Raw genomic sequence first — 20,650 nt, 5'->3', positions numbered from 1 at the left:
AAACTTGTAAAGTGAGTGACATACTTCGCTAAAATATGCTTTAAATGATCTTGACAGAATATTCTGAAAAGTTTTATTTAGCCAGGTTTTCAAAGGGAGAAGGTACTAGATTAGATTCAAGATTTAATCTTTAACTAAATTGGTAAAAATGAAAAATGGATTGCTTCTATTCGAAAAGTATGTTAGTTAAACTTTTATTCAACACATTTTTTTTTAACATATTTATATTGTGACCCAGAATTTATTATCGTTGTCAGCTTCAACTTTAAAGACTTTAAATATTTAAATTTGTACAAAGGCATATTGCTAACTTCTATTTACTTGAATGACATTGAAACAGTTGCCATTATCTAACAATTTTGGCTGAAGTTACCTGCTTCTTTTTGTAGTCTGTTGAACTGGATACCGCGTAGATTGATATGAATTTTTCCACCCATTTTTTATTTAATTTTTTTACTTGTTTTTTTCTTCTATTTTCGACTGACAAATAACCGCACACATTAGTTAAACAATAAATTTAAAATAGTAGATGGAATCAAAGAGCATAAAAACTGTTAAGGGATGATTTTCAAGCACTTCAATATGGTTTAATATGAGTTAAGGATTATTACCACTGATGAGACAGCGGTTTCAAGCAGAAATAAATAGATTCAGAATAAGCTTAGACTGAGGTTAAATTAAGTCTTCTAAAAACAATATTTTAATTGAGGGTGTAAGTTCCTATGGTTAAATTAAGTCTTCTAAAAACAAAATTTTAATTGAAGGTTAAAGTTCCTATGAATCCAACCCAAAATTTTCTGAAAGTAGGCACATTATTTAGTTTTGCATTTTTCTAAATTATCAAATTATTGGGGGTGGGTTAATATGCAGAATACATGCTACTTGAGCAAAAATAGTCATATATTTACGTGTTGGGAAAAAGTGCCCTTTTGGAGAAAGTAAAATGGGCCAAAAAGAATGTAAGGCCAAAGTAGATATTATTCTTGGAAAAGAGCATTGGAAATGATAAAATTGAAAACTAGTTCAAAAATATCTCAGAGAGTATTGATTTCAAACAAAATAGAAAAGAATGAAGTTTTCTACTTGAGCTGTTTAATTCGTTGCAACGTATTTTCTTAGCCCGATCAACAAGTTTACAGTATACAAATCAACCAATTATTTCATACTTGGCTATAGGCTGACCACGTCTATTCGGATATAAAGCTGATAATTGACCGTATCGAGGATGAAGACGTTGCTGAAGCTCTTCTTTTATGTCGAATGAGAAGTAAGTCTGGTCTGTGAAGTTGTCAGCCATAAATTGCAGAATGACATTGTTACTTTCAGATATGTATAGATGGCTCCTCTCTATCTCTCCACAGAAATAACCAGGATATGATCCAGTAGAATTACCGTCCAAAATCTGAAATATAATCTAATAGATCAGTAAAAACAACTTCATCTTTTCAAAACCAGGAATTCCCCATCTACTCTTTCAAAGAAAAGACACAATAGTATTATGCAAAAAAGAGGTCAGTGTTTCACAGGCAACACAATATAGCTGTCTAAGTAAACAGAGATATTGCTTCAATGATTTTTTTTTCTTTTCACCACATCTGGGTACATACTCTTAGCGTCTGGGCATGAAATGGCCCCGCAAAATTTTTGGGACAAGGGCTAGAAAATTATGCAGGCTGGGCAATACTTGCATATTGGTTTTATTGTAGGAAGCTTCCAGTGTGTCAGAAAGAGCAAGGGTATTAACACGAAACTTTGAAGGAATGTGGAAGATTATGTTGGACTAAATCAAAAGACAATAAATGCATGAAGGATGTCAAAAGGCAGTATCTGTAGTATCTCAATAATGGCTAAGTGTGTACAATTGAGACTTTAAATGCATATTGAGGTGACTAGTAAACTAAATCAAAAGATACTGTGTACTTATAGGTTGTAAAAAGGGCGTATCAGCAACGCCTCAGGAACGGCTAAGCGTAGTTAGTTGAAACTTCCATGGAATGCTGGGGAGGGTATTCTACTAAATTAAAGACACTATGATCATCCATGTTGAAAAAAGAGCATAACTGCAATATTGAGTACTAAATTGAAACTTTCAAATATATGTTTTATTGCATCAAAAGCTACTAGATACATACAAATTTAAAAAACAAAGTATATGTGATATCTCAGAAACGGCTTGCGTATTAAGTTGAAACTTTTAGGGAATACTAAGAGGGATATTAGACTAAATCAAAAGACACTACGTAGATTCATTTTGTGAAAAGGGCACATCCACAGTATCTCAACACAGCCATGACTATTGAGTTGAAACTTTCAGGGAATATTGAGGGTGATTTTTGAACTAAGCTCAAAGACTCTACGTGCATCCAAGTTATTAAAAGGAATAACCTACAATATGATAGGAAAACCTAAAATTTTTATAGTTAAAATGTTCTGGTGCATGTTAAGCTGAATCAAGAGACACTATGTGCAGTCGAATTGTCAAAAGGGCATATCTGCAGTATCTCAGGAACGGCTAAGGCATTAAGAAGAAACTTCCATAGGCTGTTAAAAACTGTTGAACTAAATCAAAAGAAAATATGTGTACGCAGGTTGTCAATAGGGTCTGCAATATCTCAGGAATCGCTAAGGGTATTCATGATTGTGTTTCAAACAAGGTGCTACCTACAAACGTTGTGGTAGGCAGAGTTAGACAGTCGCTGAACTTTGGTTCTTCAACCTTAAAGATTAAAAATACTCTCTTTGATTTGGGTTCAAGCAAGGTGTATTATACATAGCTTTCTTCTATAGTTTTGCACTAGTATTTAACGTTCAAGGAGGTGGCTGTTGGAGCGGTGAAAGACAAACTTTACTTGTCTAATCGTACAGATTTAAAATGATTGTATGCTTCTGATTTAAATTAGGTGCCATCCTCTTACATTTGTGCTAATATATTGGAGGTTGGAGGAACAGGGAGGTAGATAATGGGAAGCTTCAGTAGCTCATATGGAAACTGTTGTACGATATCGGCTCAAACATGATACAAAACCTCTATTGTTAAAGATATTATAGTAAGTTGAGAGTTAAAGGGGAAATAGGAAGTATCTCTTGTCATCGATATTTCTCAAATCATCACATATAGAAATCTTTGCGTTATTACGGTTCAAATGAGTTGCAAAATGATTGTCTGACTGCTAAAAAGTTTGCAGGCAAAAGTTAAAGAGCACATGTACTTTTATGCATAATTTTTTACCCAAGGAAGAGTGGACAGTAAAGATGAATATGAGTGGTGGTAATGGAGTATGTAAGCTATGTGATAAAAAACTAGAGACGCAATGCCACTAAATGGTTGAATGTGAAAATTAGAAGGAATATAGTAAGACTTAACAAATTTAGCAGCCAGTTTTACATGTAAAAAGAGTAGAAGTTAATTCAGAAAAAGCTTTGTACCTAAAATTAGATGACGAGATGTATACGATGACAATAGCGAACATAGTATCGTTCTTTATTATTACGTATGGAAGCGAAAAGAATAGCAGAAGGAAGATTATCATATAATAAATCATATGAAAACGCATAACGGTTAAGAAAAAATCATGTGGAAATTGAAAAATATTTAGAAAAATATTAATGTGTAACATATTGTAATCGAAAAAGGTATGATTATGAAGTGTTAGAAAATTGAGGAAGTGTTTGGCCTAAAATAAAACGAAATAGTTCTATGTCTTTGAGTTTTGGGTTTTAGACTTGTAAGGGTTTTAGTTTTTCATTCTGTTGTAAGGATTTAGGTAGGAGACTAGAAAAAAGATTTTGTTTTGTTATAGAAAATGAAAAAGTTGCAGGTATAATCCTGTTTTATATATATATATATACATATACTAATATACTAGCTGATCCCTACCACGCGTTGTTGTGGCACTGCGCGCCCCAGCAATACGTGGCAATCAGCTAGTACCCCTTGTAACCCCCCATAGACCCTCTCCCTCTGTACCCCCCTGAGACCTCACAAGCAAACCTCCCCCTGAACCACCCTGACCCCCCTCCCCCGACCCCCCTGATATCAAATTGTGTCAAAAGTTGTTGTGGGGGCACACAGTTGCGAAGTGTTGCTGAGGCGCTGTGCGCCCCAGCAAATACGTATGCAAGGTGCTAAACTGCGTATAGTTTTTTTCTGGTGTTTTTTTTTCTTATTTTTTTTGCTTTATTTTTGTTCTGTTTTGTTTTATTTTTTTCTGTTTTTTTTTAGTTTTTCTGGTGTTTTCTTTTTCTGTTATAATTTTGGTTTTTCTGTTTATCTTTTTTTTGTGTTTCTGTGTTGTTGTGTTTTTAGTTTTTCTGGTCTTTTTTTTAAGTTTTTGTTTTTAGTTTTTCTGGTGTTTTCTTTTTTTATTTTTTTTAAATATACATTGTTTGTAACAAACAAAGAAACAGTATGTATAAATATATCTATATATATAAAAATAAGTTGTCTGTGTGTGTGTGTGTGTGTGTGTCGAGTGACGTCATGTTTGTTGATTGACGAAATTACACACCGGGACATCGGGACACAAATGACGACCGGGACACCGGGACATCTATATATATAAAAATAAATTGTCTGTGTGTCTGTGTGTCGAGTAACGTCATGTTTGTGTGTCGACTGACGTCATGTTTGTTGATTGACGAAACTACACACCGGGACATCGGGACACAAATGACGACCGGGATACAGGGAATATAAATGACGACCAGGACACTCAAAGAGAAATTACAGACCGGGACACCGGAACACAAATGACGACCGAGACAAAAATGACGACCGGGACACCGCGACACAGGGAATATAAATGACGACCGCGACACTCAAAGAGAAATTACAGACTGGGACGCCGGGACACAAATGACGACCGGGATACAGGGAATATAAATGACGACCAGGACACTCAAAGAGAAATTACAGACCGGGACACCGGAACACAAATGACGACCGAGACAAAAATGACGACCGGGACACCGCGACACAGGGAATATAAATGACGACCGCGACACTCAAAGAGAAATTACAGACTGGGACGCCGGGACACAAATGACGACTGGGACACAGGGAAACCACAACAACGGGGACGCCGGGGGGCACAGGGGGATATATAAATGACGACAGGGACACAGGGAATGTTCGATTAGCAATCACCATCAACAAACTCAAGGGCAATCATTAGAATAATGAGGTATAGATCTGAATACAGATTGTTTTTCCCATGGACAATTATATGTTGCATGTTCAAGAGTCGGTAAACCTGAAAATCTATTTATATGTACAGACAATGGGACAGCAAAGAATGTTGTACATTCGCATTACGTAGTTAAATATATATATATATATATATATATATATATATATATATATATATATATATATATATATCACATGTGGGACACAGGGACACAACTACAATGGCGCGTAACTAATATGGCGCGTAACGACTTAAGCGCGTGGGGGGGGGCTTGGGGGGCGCGAAGCGCCCCACCAACTAGGTGTTGGGTTGTAGCTAGTATCTATATATAACAGCTAGTATCTATATATATATATATAAATAAGTTGTTTGTCTGTTGACTGACGTCATGTTTGTGTTTCGACTGACGTCATGTTTGTTGACTGACGTCATTATAAGGATTGAGTATTATTCCGTCATGAAGTTGTTTGTCGTTTCTAATAATAAAGCACTAAAACACATCATTTTGTTAAATATCATATTCTCTAAATTTCTACGAAAAAGCGAAGATGAAAGGAGGAGGAAAATGGCGTAAAAATTCACCTGCCTCCGTTACACAATGCTTTTTTTTTATTCTCAGGAGTATTATAGATTACCTATATCTATATCATATATATGATATGATGTATCCTATATATCTATATATGATGTATGATATATCTATATCAGGAGATTCTGAGGAGTATTATTATAGAGATAGCATTTTTGAGATACTATTATAATAGGAGTATTGTAGATTACCTGCAGATAAGCATGATCACAATGGGTTGCATTAAGTAGATTACCCCACTTGAACTTTCTAAAACGAATTATGAAAACGACATCTTTGGCTTGATACGAATTGGTTTTCAGTTGATACCAACAATTAAAAGGTTTCCACCAGGCTTGATTTCGGGTTCTAGGGATATAAACTTCTTCTCCGTTTTCTAGAGTTTGATTGCATTTTAAATCTGAAATTATTAAAATCGTTTTAAAACTTTACTCTAATATTAAATGAAAACCTAGAAAAAGTGATAATAACAAATACAAAGAAGTGGTAATCAAACAGATTGTGGTAACGAACTGCACGCAAGGAGCGATGCGTCTTAATAGTAACCAAAACTGTAAGAAACAGAGTCTTGATAATAATAGATCCATCAAAAGAAACATATTTTGATATTTATTCAAAATGTTTAAAATTCATGAAGTTTAATGCTATTCATCAAATGGTACGAGCCTGAGAAAATGTGCCTAGTTTTCAAAAAGGGAGAAATATCATTAAAACATCAAGCATTCTTATGAAAATCAAACCATCAGATTTAGCATATCGGAGAACCATACTGTAGAGATTTCAAGTTCCTATATACAAAAATGTGGATTTTTTTTTTTGCTTTGTTTTTCAGAAACAAGATCACGGATGCACATTTATTTGTTTTTTTGTTGTTTTTTTTTCTCCAAAGGTCATCGTATCGAACCAGTGATCCTAGAAGATAAGGGGAGGGCTAATGCTATCGTAAACCAAAAGTTCTAGTGCCCTTTTCAAGTGACAGAAAATATTAGAGGACAGCTAGCCCTCCTCCCACCCCTCTCTTTTCCCAAAATTGTCTGATTGAAATTCTAGATAGCCAATTTGTTCAGCATAGTCGAAAAATCTAGTAACTATCTCTTTTAGGATGAATTGACCCCCACAGCCTCCGGGAGAAGGCCTGCAAGTTTTGAACTTTGATCATTGTTTACATATAGTTTTTGCTATTAGGAAATATAAACACTTTTTTTTTGGGGGGGGGAGGGTCTGGCAGCAGTGCTTACGTGGGAGGATCTTTCCATGGAATAATTTTGTGGAGGAAGGGAATAATCCACAGAGGGGGGGGCTGGATTTACCGCCATTAATTAAAAAGCTGTAAGAAATTGAATAGAAAACAAGATTTTTCAACTGAAAGTAAGGAGCAACATCAAAACTTGAAATTCTGAAAATTTATTTGTTTGTCATAGAACGGTAGTGTGGTCTAAAAAATTAATGCTCTATTAAGGAGTTATATCGAAAATGAGGAAAATTAGATAATTCGCCCTCCCCCCAGGAGTGGTCATGTTTAGTACGGATGAAGTATGCAAAATTACAAAATATGACAAATGACTCTGAATACCTTAAAATTTAGTCATGGAACAAAAAACAGAAAAAATAACATTGAATTGCAAACAAAAATGTTGCATAAATAAATCTATGGCTAAAAGTAAAATTACAATGGAATGAAGAAGCATGTTAGTTTAACGTGCGTAATGATGTGAAGGATAAACAGGAAGGAAGGATTGAATTCATGTCAGAATTATTTAGTTCAATTAAAATAGCTTATTTGTCAACCTAGAATGAAGAAAAGTTATTTTAGTGTCTGGAAAGATACACAGGAAGGAGGAAATGAACTCAAGCCTGAAATTCTTTAGCACTCTGGAATGGAATGAAGTTATTATGGCATTTGTGAAGGTAAACCGGAAAAAGGAAGTGAATTCAAGTCAGAATATTTTAATTAAATACAATTTATGATTTGCCACTCTATGGCTTAAAACTGAAGAACAACACGATAAAATTATGTTATAGCGCAATTTACATATTTCAGGAATTTTAATTGAATAAGGAACGTGTAATTGTAGCGTCAGTAAAGGATTAACAGGAAGGAGAAATTGAATTCACGCCAGAATTTCCAAATTCAATGTCTATTTTCGTGTTTCTTTGTATTTTAAATATTTCGTCCAAGAACAGACTTGACACGCCAAACGTAGGAGTTGTCAATGCTTTCCTCAAAATTTTAAATAATGCTTCGTTTTTTTAGCTCTATTTGCAGTGATACACTTAATAATGAACTTCAACTTTTTATCTTCATCATGTGAAGTCCAATAGAAACGAGAATTTTGGACCAACAACGTTGGCTGGAGGAGGTAAAGAAAGCAGCCTGTCTCCTCACTAGGGGAAGACCAATAAGTAATTAACTGCTAGCTTATTTCTCTATTTTATATATCACAAGTTTGTCAGACAAAATAGATTTTTAGAATGACCTTTTACGATATAATCTAAAAGTAATGGTTCATTTTTCATTTTAGCACAGTTAGCAGCCATGCTACGAAAAATAATTTGAAAAGTATTTTGTATATTTTGCAACTTACACAATCTCACTAGAAAAGGGAATACAAAAGCAATTTGCTAAAGCTTAAAATATCGAAACATTACATAGTGCTAAAATAGGAACTATTTTATTTAACTGACCTTGAGCAGTAAAAGATCTAAACAAAAACAACAATAACAACAGATTCATGCTCCTAAGTATTTAAAATTTCTCAGTAGGTAATAGGTACTTCATTCTGGGAGCTCTCCATCAACTCAGCGCATCCCCTCTATCGCGCAGGGTTACACGAAGCAGATTTTTGATCGGGAGAATATGGGGCCTAGGAACTTCATCCAGATTCTAGTCTGTGCTTATTCTATCCCTTTCTAGAGATAGATGTATGGAAAAGAGATGTATCTTCAGTTCTCTTTCGTATCAGTAGAGGAGAGCATAAGTAAAGCCCCAAACTCATCATAGTGAAAGGAGAAACCTTCACTTGAGTAAACTAAACCCTTCATATGGATAGCCAAACATGGGAATGAAGAACTTTAAAGTTTAAGCTGTACAGTTAATCACTTAGTGTAAAGAAAAATAACCTATTTCAATACATATACTTTTGATTGAAGCCTATTTAAAAGGATATATTGTTGCCATTTTTTTTTCAAGTACTTTACGGCAGAAATTAAACGGTAAAGAGAAAAGGTAGTACAAATAAGTACAGAATATAATTTACACTTTACTCAAAACAATTGTTAGTTTATATTTTTCTTTCTCTATTTCTTTAATGTTTCTGTTTCTCATATTATCGAAGAAAACCCATCTAATAATCAATAAGATCACTAAAAAAGGGAATGTGTATTGACAGTTTAACATATATAAAGAAAACGTTCCAAACTTACTCTGTTTCAGTAAAAAGTGAGTTATGTACTGATTTTTTGAAGGCATGGGGGATGTCAGCCCTACTTATCTTAGTATCTGCTCGTTTTGATTTTGACTTGGTTATTTATTGTAGTTTTCTGCTCGTTTTGGGTTACCTTTATTTAATGATGGTGATTCGTGGCAGTTTTACGCTTGAAAAATTAGTTGACTTTATATCTGCACATCTTTGGTTGAATGTAATTCTTTATTACATTCATAACCGAGTTCGTATACTTACCGAGTCCGTTGATTTTTGAATTGAAAAGGGAACAGTTGTGGGAAAAGTCAAGTCATGGCCAATTGTAGAAAAAGCCAAGACAGATTGTCCAATTAAATGGGCATCAAGTGCAAGGTTAATTTTACCCCTTTGATTGCCGGTTGTTACTGTCTTCCACTTATGCTACACCTCTCATGCATGTCACTCCACAATGCCGAACTAGAGTCTTTTGTATAACCTCTTTTGTATAATTTTTTATTTAAGTTATTTACGTTTTTTATCGACATTGTCTTTTTCATTGCCAAAGAAAATAATATTTTACATCTTCTAGCTTTTTTCTGTAAGATCCCTTATTTTAATTAACGAAGCACTGTCCCTGAAAATATCCTGATTTTGATGTCCCCTTTCAATTCTATAGTATTTACTGCTCGCGTAAAAAATTTAGCTCTGCCTCTAATCTCAAAACACTGAAATTGCCCACTAGAATTTCTTTCTGTAATTTAAAAGCTCTGTTTCTCACTTTTATTTACCCCATTTTAGGGTAATAAGTCTCTAAAGGTTAAGCCAATAAATCCTCCTATCTAGAAGTTTTGGTTGTATAATTGTCTTAATACGTTAGTCCTAGATTCTGGCTAGGCCTGGAAAATCTAAAATCAATTTAGATGGTTTTTAATTTAGCTGGGATTTGCGTAGTTTATATGGGCTAAATTAACCCATTATATTCCAAAACATGGATTTGAATCGCTGCCATAAGTGTAGGTGGTTTTACAAGGCGTAGACCAAAAATATCCCCCAAAATCATGAGTTATTAGACATCAATTTCTATTCGCCCTCCCTTCTTAAAAATCCGTTCTATATTTATCTGAAGGTTCAAAGAGAGCTAGGATATTTGGACACTAAAATGTTCTCTCTGAGGCATCTGGTAACCCCTTCCCCCCTTAGAGTAAACAATTACTTAGCGTCCTTCCGTCATAATAGCTGATACTTATGTGTCACTGTATATAGTTTTATGAAATATCCAGCGAATCAATTCAGTTATAGTCAGGGTGACACGCTTCGCTGTGTCACCTATTTCAAGAGGGGGTATGACGAAATAGAGTTATTATGAAAGATAGCCTAAAAAACGCTGATATAGAAAATAAAAATGGCACTTTAAAACAAGGGAGGAGTCTATTAAATTTGGTCTGAACTTCAGATTTACCGAAAAGTTTTATCTAGCGAGCAAAAGTCGCGAACGCCGGTTTCAGATGCCATTTTCACGTGTCCTTTAGAAGAAATAAGCAAGATTGGTACTGTTTTGACTGCTATTGTTTTAGTTTCAAGACCGAATGAAAACAAAGTGGAGAAAGAAGTTCCTAGCGATAGTTTTTGGCTAATTCAATAGAGACTGCATAGCATGTGATGTTATTTCTGAGTAAGACCTTTTTTGCATGTCATCACTTGGTCCCATTGGGTAATTTCTCTTTTAACCAAAAAGTCTTGAGTGAAAGGGTATTTCTCTGAAGCTGATATTAGAGTTCTCTCTGCTTAAAGCCCATATCATATCAGTTTGCATTTGCTCTCTTGATCCATGTCAAACCATTTTGATTGCCAAACAAATAGCTGCGATTTTGGCACTTGCTCACCATGCATCAGAACTGACACAAATTTGGTCATGAATCTCAGTGGAAAAGATTTTCCAATACACTGCATGGATTACATTCAGTCAGGCTATAATGAGATAGATATGGAATAAACAGACCATGTGATTCATAATTTAATCCACTATCTGAATACCATAATCATTTCACATAATTAGGAAATCATGGAACCAGTAACTAGAATTTGAAAAGCTTGATTTCGTTTTAATTTTCAGCTTTTTCGGAATTTGGTGTCTAAGCCGCCGCGCCCAGAGCCCTGTGGCCTGACGCTAAATCCATTCGTATCCCCAAAAAGCCTGATTTATAGGATGTAGAGAATTTACAGAGTCCCACCAGTGACATATATTCTAAATGTGGTACAGGTGTAGTTTATTTCCTCTGATAAAAACAGCTTTTTTTTATTGTATATTATTTAGTCAATTAGGCAATAATCATTCAGTCAATAATCAGATACTGTCTAATATAAATAGGATACAAACCAATTATTTTGTTACCGTATATTTTGGTTCTATTAGTCGGGTCTCTTTGTCCTATGCTACAGGGGGAACTAATAATCTGCAATTTTATTTTAAATCTCTTAAAGAAATTTCCAGAGTTTAGTTTAGTTATTGTTTTGTTTAGATGTCACTATGTCACTCTTCTCACGGGTTTCTGTGCCAGAACGGGGTGCGTGGAAGTAATCGTGGAAGCAAATGACAAAGACATTGTGGACATTTTGCTTCAGCCTGTTAAAATGATTGAAAAGCCAAGCCATGACACCCCTAATGTTTTGGTTCGCTTGCAGGACAAGGTAATTTCAATCACTGAACTTGTAAATAGACTCCCACCGTCTCTATCCGTAGACTCCACCGTGGATTCTGTTTCGTTTTTGCACTGTTTCACCGGTTGTGGTACCGTGAGCTTCATTTTCTCCAAAGGAAAGAAAACAATCCTTAGAGCAGCTGTGCCGTGGTTACCTCAAATATCTGTTCTTACTAATAGATTTTGGAACAAATTGACCGAGTAGTTGAGCTTGAGGAAGATATTATGAAGCTGTGTCGCAAGATTTTGATCGCCTCATACAGAAAATCAGAGGAATTTTCGTGTTTGAATGACCTCCGCACTCACTTGTTCCCTCGCCGGAAAGCGCTGAAGAGCCTGCCTCCAACGGACGACTCCTTTCCTTACATTAGAAAAAGTGCATTTACCAGCGGTCCATTATGCTGGTAAATATACCCTTATACCTCGCCCCTCGTGCCTTTCTCCGCTTAATTTTGGATGGGAGATGAAGGATAGATGCATAGTACCCATTAAATCAGCCCTTCCTGCTTGGCCATCAACTATTCAGAAAACTTCGCCATATTGCAAGTGTAAATCTTGTGGACGAGATGTCCATGTGCTGATGGAGGTTGCAATATTTTGTCCTCTTCATGTGGGAAGCGTTGCGTGGCCGAGGCTGATTCAGACGAGAAATAATTGTACGTGACTTGAAATGGAGGGATACTAGGAAAAAAACATAATGAATTTGGGAAAGGAGTATTAAACAAATAGGGTTAATTCTGACTCTGTTTAGTTTCTTTACCTGCGGCATTGCTGCCATTTTTTCTAACCAATCATGCTGGTCTGTTATGTAGATATATTATGGCCTTTAGGCAATTCAATCTCGCATTAGAGCGGAAAACTGCACATCAAACTTCGTGGAAGATGCATTTGCTTGCATGAAACACGAAAATATGATAAAATTTTAAGTTTCGAAGTGTTCTACCCCTCGCAAGCAATTGCCGCTGGTATTTTTCGAATCAGCGTGGTTGACTTAGGGAGGGGAGATAGACTCATTCTTGTACCTGACCCATTCCGTCGTGGTATGTTTCACATTGTTAAGACCTGTAGCCCGGACTATAAACAAAACTTTAAAATTAATGTTAGAAACATTTTTCCGCAATAAGATGTGAGCTACGACCCCACGATACTCTTATTCAGGGTTTACTCTACATAAAAGAAGAAGAGAGATTTAATCATGTCCGCTCCCACAAACACCCCTTCCTATATTTATCCAAAGGCTCATGGGGAGCTAGACAAATTGGGTATCTAAATGCACTCTTAGAGGTATCTGGCAACCCTTTCTCCACCAACACAACGACCCATCGTCCCTCCTTTATAATAGCTGACGCGCAATTATACATTTTTGAACATAATTTCATGAAAAATCAAATGAATCAACTTAGTTAAATCAAGATAAATCAACCATCTATCTTGTATAAACTGCGCGACTTTTCAGGAACGAAGGCACCACCTTGTCCTATTACATCCTCTGAAAATCAATACGTAGAATTTTGAGGCTCTTAAATTGATTGGTTATCTCAGAATTCAAGTCGATGGGGATGTGATCATCTTTGGGGTAAATTCCTAGTTTGGTGCTTCAAACTTCTAGAAAACGCCTCTTTCCCGTGGCACAATTTTTTGGGGTTACTTAAAAGGGCACTAAATCTTTCAATTTAATTTCGAATGAGCCCAAATCTTCTAGGACCCCTGGTGCTACACAATCAACCATTAAAAAAAAAATAAACAAACAAATAAATATACATTTGTTATTTTTCTTCTGGGAAAAATGCCAATTTCAATTTAATTACCTTACCCACTCCTAAGGATCTTTTGGCAGCCTGGATACACACAGGGTCTTTTGATTCAGTGTCATATTACCTTTGAATGAGCTCTCTCCCAGTATTATGCGACGATTGATTCTACACTGACAATCCTGAGGAAAAAAAAAACAAATAAACATGCATCCGTGATCTTCCCTCTCAGAAAAAAAATGTCAAATTCAACTTTATCCTCTCAGCCATTCCAAAGCATCCTTTGACAGCCTGGATGCATATAGTATCTTTTGGTTTTATTCGATTCTTACCTTAGTCTTCCCTCAAAGTCCCTTAGCCATTTCTGTGATATTGTACATTCGCCATTTTAATAACCGGGATACACATAGCAAATTTTGATTTAGTTCAACATCCCTTTTAAGTTTCAACCCTTAGCAGTTCCTGAGAAATTGCAGGTACGCCATTTTAACAACCTGGATAAACTTGGTGCTTTTTGTTTAGCTTTACATTCCCCTCAACAATCTCAGCTTAATACCCTTAGGCGTTACCCTTAAGCTGAGGCGTTACCTCAGCTTAATACCCCTCAGTCTCAGCGTAATACCCTTAGGCGTTCCTGAGATATTGAAAATACGCCATTGATAGCTTTGACATACATAATGTCTTTCTTTGACATACATAATGTCTTTTGATTTAGTTTGAAATCCACTTATTATCCCCTGACAATTGTAAATTACTACCATTAACTTTTCTGACTCCGAAGATTAGATATGCTTCCCCACACTCTTGTGTCCATTATAAAACTGATACGAAAACAATTGGCAACTTGTATATTATGCTGCCCTTGTCCCAGGGGATGTAGGGGTTAGATCAGCCCGAAGGTAGATTCATTGGACCTTTTAATTGTTGTGAACAAATGTATATCTCAAAATTTTGATCAGATGGCTTCGGGAATTAAGCCGATGGTAGCTAACAAGGGCATGGGAGGGGTGCTGGCTGCTTTCCAATCACTTTCGACTTCTGAAAAGAGCACAAGAGCTTTCAATTTATAACCGAATGGGTCCCCTTTGAAGTTTCTACGACCACTCGTTCCATGCGAGAGGGTCGGAAGAAAAAATAGAACATTGAATCCTTGAACTCTTTGCGTAGGCAGTGCTATTGGTTAGCCAAGTAAAAGATGAACCACAGCCCATAGTAGCCCAACTTTTCAAATCAGTTTTTCAAACAAGTTTTCTAGTAACAAATATTGCCCATTTAGCATTTCTCTAAAAATAGCGAATTTTATTGAGACTCAGCAGAAAGTAGTTCGTAATTACGAGAAGAAAAAATGCGGGAGTTTAGAAAAAGGACCTCTTCCTTAAAGTGTTATCAAATTGAAACAAAAAGTAAAGAGGCGAGATCAAAATTTTCAGAAGTCTTTAGCAGGAGGCTTACAGTTCCCCATCTCGAACAACAAGGAAAATCACAATTTTGCACGGTAGTACTGATGTATCTTTTTTTCTCTTCTTTTTCTTCTGGAGAAGGGTTAGCATGTGAAAATTGTTGTGTTCAGGTGCACTAGGCCTAGCCGTCTCCCCATATTTCCGCTCCTGACTCATAGTCAACCCTTCCTTAACTATTGAAGATTATCAGGTCGAAGGAAGAAGGCAGTGATTGAAACTTTTAACAAAATTGAATTGTCCCCACAAAAAAGACAAAATAAAAACAAGCAACAAAATGCTCCCATGGAATATTGCAACACTACGACATTTTGCAACCTAGTCATTTTTTTCATCCTATTGCAAAGTATGCAATCGCCATCTCCAAATGTGTCACCCCAATAAGTGTCACTATTTTTTCCGGCCATTAAATACAATACTCTAATAATTTATCTGTCATCGTAAAAAATGTCATCATTTATCTATTTATACGACTGAGTCATTTTTTTTTCTACCATTTTCCAAAGTATCATCAGTCTTTCTGTCATTAGCTAAAGTGCTATCATTATTTTTTCTCATTATAAATTGTGTCATTGTTTTCTGCCCCGCAAAGTTTGACTGTTTTAATCAGTCCTTGCAAAACGTGCTATGTTGTTCGAGCTATATAATCATTAAATGGCAATTTTGCTAAAAGCAGACACAAGAACAGCATCCAGAAATGACTGATTTCATAAAAAGTTATAAAAAACAAGTATACTTGATTTTTTTATAGCAGAGGAACAAATTTGAAAATGTAAAAAAGCAAAGAAAAATAAAATAGATAAAAATAAAAGGGGTAAAACCACTTCTCCGAAAAAAACTGTTTTTTCGATTGTCCTATATTTTTTACATACTTTACATTTTTTTTACTTCTTTAAGTGTGTTCCTTCACTAAAACATGTATTCCGGTTGACGTGTTAGTTACGATTTTCTGTATATACACTCATTTTTGAGCGCTGTTTCTGCATAGATCATTGGCATAACTGACAAATATTAATGGCAGAATATAAAAAAGAGACAACCGGTTTTGTGAACAATGGAGCTGAGTGCGATGAAAGAACATCCGTGATTTAATTTGAAATGGCAGGAAAACAACATTGCTTCATTTGATGACAGAAAACAATGATAATTCAAGCACTGACAAAAAACAATGACACTTTGTCACATGACAGAAAACAGATGACAATTTTTTTTTCGATCATGGATAAATGATGATCGACAACCGAAAAAAAATAACTGACGTTCTTTCCATTGATTTTTTGGTTTATTGGGCGGTTTTTTTCGCTTTATTGCCCGAAAAGGAAACAATATTTTTGGACTTAGTTGACAATAACAAGTTAAATGAAATTATTACAGATGGCTCACGGCTTTCATTTCTACTTTGTGGTGAAGATACTAGTTTTTTTCAAGAATTTCTCTGCATTTCTGCGCATAAGTTTTGCCAAAGTTCGAATGCTTTTTGTCACTTCTTTCACATGATTTGAATATTGATAGAGTATAACCAGATAGAAACTCTAGTATTTGCCTCCAAGATAACTCCAAGATACAAACATCTAATATTTAAAAAAAGAGCTTTTAAAGGTATTAATTATACTAACAAAAGCTAAGAGCTCATAAGTCACTTGTGACGAGGTCGGAAGAGCTAAGAGCCAAGAGATCATATGGCATGAGCTCTAGCAAAACTCTAAGAATCAATAGATTTGTTTGAAACGAAAATCAGAGGCTAAATGCCGGTTGGGATTAAAATAAGAGCTCTGAGACACGAGGTCCTTCTAAATATCAAAACTCATTAAAATCCGATCACCCACTCGTAAGTTAAAAATACCTCATTTTTCTCTTCCTTCAGCCCCTAGATGGTCGAATCGGGGAAATCGACTTTATTAAGTCAATTTGTGCAGGTCCCTGACCCACCTGCAAATTTTCATCGTCCTAGCACGTCAAGAAGCACCGAATTTGCCAAAGCACTATACCCCCCGTAACTCCCTCAAAGAGAACGGATAAATTCCGGTTACGTCAATCACGTATCTACGACATTTGCTTATTCTACCCACCAAGTTTCATCCTGATCTCTCCACTCTAAGCGTTTTCCAAGATTTCCGGTTTCTCCCTCCAACTCCCCCCAATGTCAACAGATCTGGTCAGGATTTAAAACAGTAGCTCTGAGACATTAGTTCCTTCTAAATATCAAATTTCATTAAGGTCCGACAACCCGTTCTCAAGGTAAAAATACCTCAATTTTTCCAAATTAACACCCTTCCCCCCAACTTCCCCAAAGAAAATGGATTTATTCTGGTTATTTCAATGGCTTATCTAGAGCTTGTGCTTATTCTTCTGACCAAGTTTCATTCCCATCTCTCCACACTAAGCGTTTTCCAAGATTTATCGTTTCTCCCTCCAACTCCCTCCAGATTCAAAATGAGAGCTCTGAGACACGAGGTCCTTCTAAATATCAAATTTCATTAAGATCTTATCACTCATTCGTAAGTTGAAAATACCTAATTTTTTCAATTTTTCCTCTCCCTCCAGCCCCTCAGATGGTTGAATTGGGGAAATGACTGTTATCAAGTCAATTTGTGCAGGTCTCTGACACACCTACCTGTTTTCATCGTCCCAGCACGTCCAGAAGCACCAAACTCGCCAAAGAACTGGACCCCCCCAAACTTCCCAAAGAGAGCGGACCTTTCCAATCATGTCAATCACGTATCTAGAACTTGGGCTTGTTTTTCCCATCAAGTTTCATCCCGACCTCTCCACTCTGAATATTTTCTAAGATTTCGGGTTTCCAAGATTTCTGTTTTCCCCCTCCAACCCTCTATGTCCCTGGATCCGATTCAAACTGAAAATGGAACATCTGAGGCATAAGATTTTTCTATATATCAAGTTTCATTAAGATTCGACCACCCATTCATAAGATAAAGACAGTCTACCTAAATTTTCAAGTTTTTCAAGATTTCGGGTTTCCCCCTCCAGCTCCCCCCAATGTCGCTGGGTCTGGACGGGATTTAAAATCCCGTCCAAACACAAGATCTTTCTAAATATCAAATTTCATTAAGATCTGATCACCCGTTGGTAAGTTACAGATACCTCATTTTATCTAATTTTTCCAAATTACCCCCCCCAACTCCCCCAAAGAGAGCGAATCCGGTCCGGTTATGTTAGTCACGTATCTTGGACTTGTGCTTATTCTTCCCACCAAGTATCAGCCTGATCTCCCCACTCTAAGCGTTTTCCAAGATTTCCGGTTCTTCCCCGCCCCCCAACTCCCCCCCAATGACACTGGATCTGATCGGAATTCAAAATAAGATATCTGAGTTACGAGGTCCTTCTCAATATGATATTTCATTAAGATCCGATCTCTCCTTCGTAAGTTAAAAATACCTCATTTTTTCTAATTTTCAGAATTATCCCCCCCCCCCCCCGAATCCCCCAAAGAGAGCGGTTACGCCAATCACATACCAAGGACTTGTGATTATTTTTGCCACCAAGTTTCATCCCGATCCCTCCACTCTAAGCGTTTTCCACGATTTTAATTTTCCCCCTCCAACTCCCCCCAATGTCACCAAATCCGATCGAGATTTGAAATAGGAGCTCTGAGACATAATATCCTTCTAAATATCAAATTTGATTAAGATCCGATCAGCCGTTCATAAGTTAAAAAATACCTCATTTTTTCTAATTTTTCCAAATTAACCGTCCCCCCACTCTCCCCCCCCCCCCAGATGGTCGAATCGGGAGAAACGACTATTTCTAACTTAATCTGGTTTGGTCCCTGATACGCCTGCCAAATTTCGTCGTCCTAGCTTATCTGGAAGTGCCTAAACTAGCAAAACTGGGACCGACAGAATTTGCGGTCGCTATATGCCACTTAGTAAATACTAAGTGCCATAAAAACCATTCAGTTTGATAACAATTTTTTTATTAACTTCATACATTTGTGATCACATCCAAACTATTGACTGAATAGCCGTACTGTTTTTCGTAACTTTATTTTGCTAGGCATTCAAAAAAAAAAAGAAAAAAAGGTTATTCTTTTACCTGCTGAGCAGTTCCCTTGGATGTCTCAACAAAATGGTCCCTTAAAAATCGCTAGATTTCGCTTTTTGTTCCTCAGATATAAAAGTTCAAAAAAAAAAGTATGAATTATTTCAGGTCTAGGAGAAGAGATATCTTGGACTGACTCCAAAATCCTGTTGACTCCAAAATATGAGTGTGTGATTCCATTGTAACCCCAAAATTTGTTGAGTCGTCTTAGTCGAGAGGTTAGTGCGCTAGACCTGAACTCCTGAAAACAGAATTTCGAGTCCTCGTGTCACTGGTTATTTGGTTTAAAACGGGATCAATGTGTGACTCAGGAAGATCAGCCAGAGTCGGCCCAGCTCTCAATATGTACCTGTAGAAATCTAGTGGGGAAACACGGGACGCACAGGAAGATTTGTCCCCAGCCACGCATTGCACTTCCGGCTGAAGGCAAAAAATAGAAGAGATTGGTACCTAGGCTACGCAAATCATTGGTTAGCATGCAAAAAGATTTTAAGTTTTTTATTTCAAATAATGAAAAAGATTAACTTATGTGCTAATTCGGGATATATAACTTTGACGATAGAGAAATCAATTCAAAACAATTTGTATTTGAAAATATCTTTGATAATAATTGAATCCTTTTTGTGCTTTTCATATGCTTGTTTAATGTTAAAAGTCAAAATTAATTAATCTTTTTAATTTCTTCATAAAAAGTCATTAATTAATCTTCATGGTTAATTAATCTTAATTAGCCTTCGTTCCATTTAGGTAGCTTCGAGTAAAAAGTATCAAGCATAAGGAAATCATGATACTACATCCGTGCTATTCACTCCGAAAAAATTTCCTTGCTAAACCACTCCCAGGGTTACAAGTCTAAGTAATGCCCAAATCTCCACACTTTATCTTGAGCGGAGATCGGCTCCTATTTTAAAAGTGGCAATAAAAGTTGGGGACAATTTAATATTCACGTAATGTGCGTGAGCTAGATGAAAATGCAAACTATTTAACGAAAAAAACGGCTAGGAGTAAATTCAGACTTACTTAGACTTAGGTCCTCCCACGCCTGAGGGCGCATAAGACAGCAACAGTGGTTCACCACGACGACCTGTCCTGAGCCTTCGACCAAAGCTCCTCCATCGGAGACCTCGCCAGCTTCGCCTCCTTCTCTAACATCCTGCCAACTGTCATTTTGGGTCTCCCTGACTTGCGGAGGCTGGGGGGTATCCAACACCATATGTCATGAGGTAGCCTTCCATCACCCATTCGCACCATGTGCCCCCAATACATCCATCGTCGCTTTCTAATGGTATCAAGGATGGGGGTATGATTTGTTATGGTATAAATCTCATCATTTCTTATTCTCTCAGTCCAATGTACATTCAAAATATATCTTAGGCAGTTATTATCGAATGCCCATAGTCGTTTTCCTAGTTGCACAGTGATACTCCAAGTTTCACAACCATATGTAAGGACGGAGAGGACATTGCTATTATAAATTCTGAGTTTTAGCTTCTGGGAATATTTAC

General features: G+C 36.4%; 1 protein-coding gene across 1 annotated transcript in view; it reads right to left on the bottom strand.

The window, feature by feature from the left end:
* Positions 1 to 8,558, bottom strand: part of LOC136030242 (uncharacterized) — a 98,488-nt gene extending 89,930 nt beyond the window's left edge. The window contains exons 1-3 of the mRNA XM_065709069.1: positions 8,464 to 8,558; positions 5,970 to 6,178; positions 1,167 to 1,402 (exon numbers count right to left, since the gene is read on the bottom strand). Coding sequence (XP_065565141.1) covers positions 1,167 to 1,402; positions 5,970 to 6,178; positions 8,464 to 8,512 — 494 coding nt within the window. The 5' untranslated portion in view covers positions 8,513 to 8,558. The remainder of the gene's footprint in view (positions 1 to 1,166; positions 1,403 to 5,969; positions 6,179 to 8,463) is intronic.
* Between the last annotated feature and the right edge of the window lie 12,092 nt (positions 8,559 to 20,650).

Source organism: Artemia franciscana, chromosome 8 (assembly GCF_032884065.1).
Source record: "Artemia franciscana chromosome 8, ASM3288406v1, whole genome shotgun sequence".
In the NCBI taxonomy this organism is placed as follows: Eukaryota; Metazoa; Arthropoda; class Branchiopoda; order Anostraca; family Artemiidae; genus Artemia; species Artemia franciscana.
This window is presented reverse-complemented; position numbering and strand designations above follow the sequence as displayed.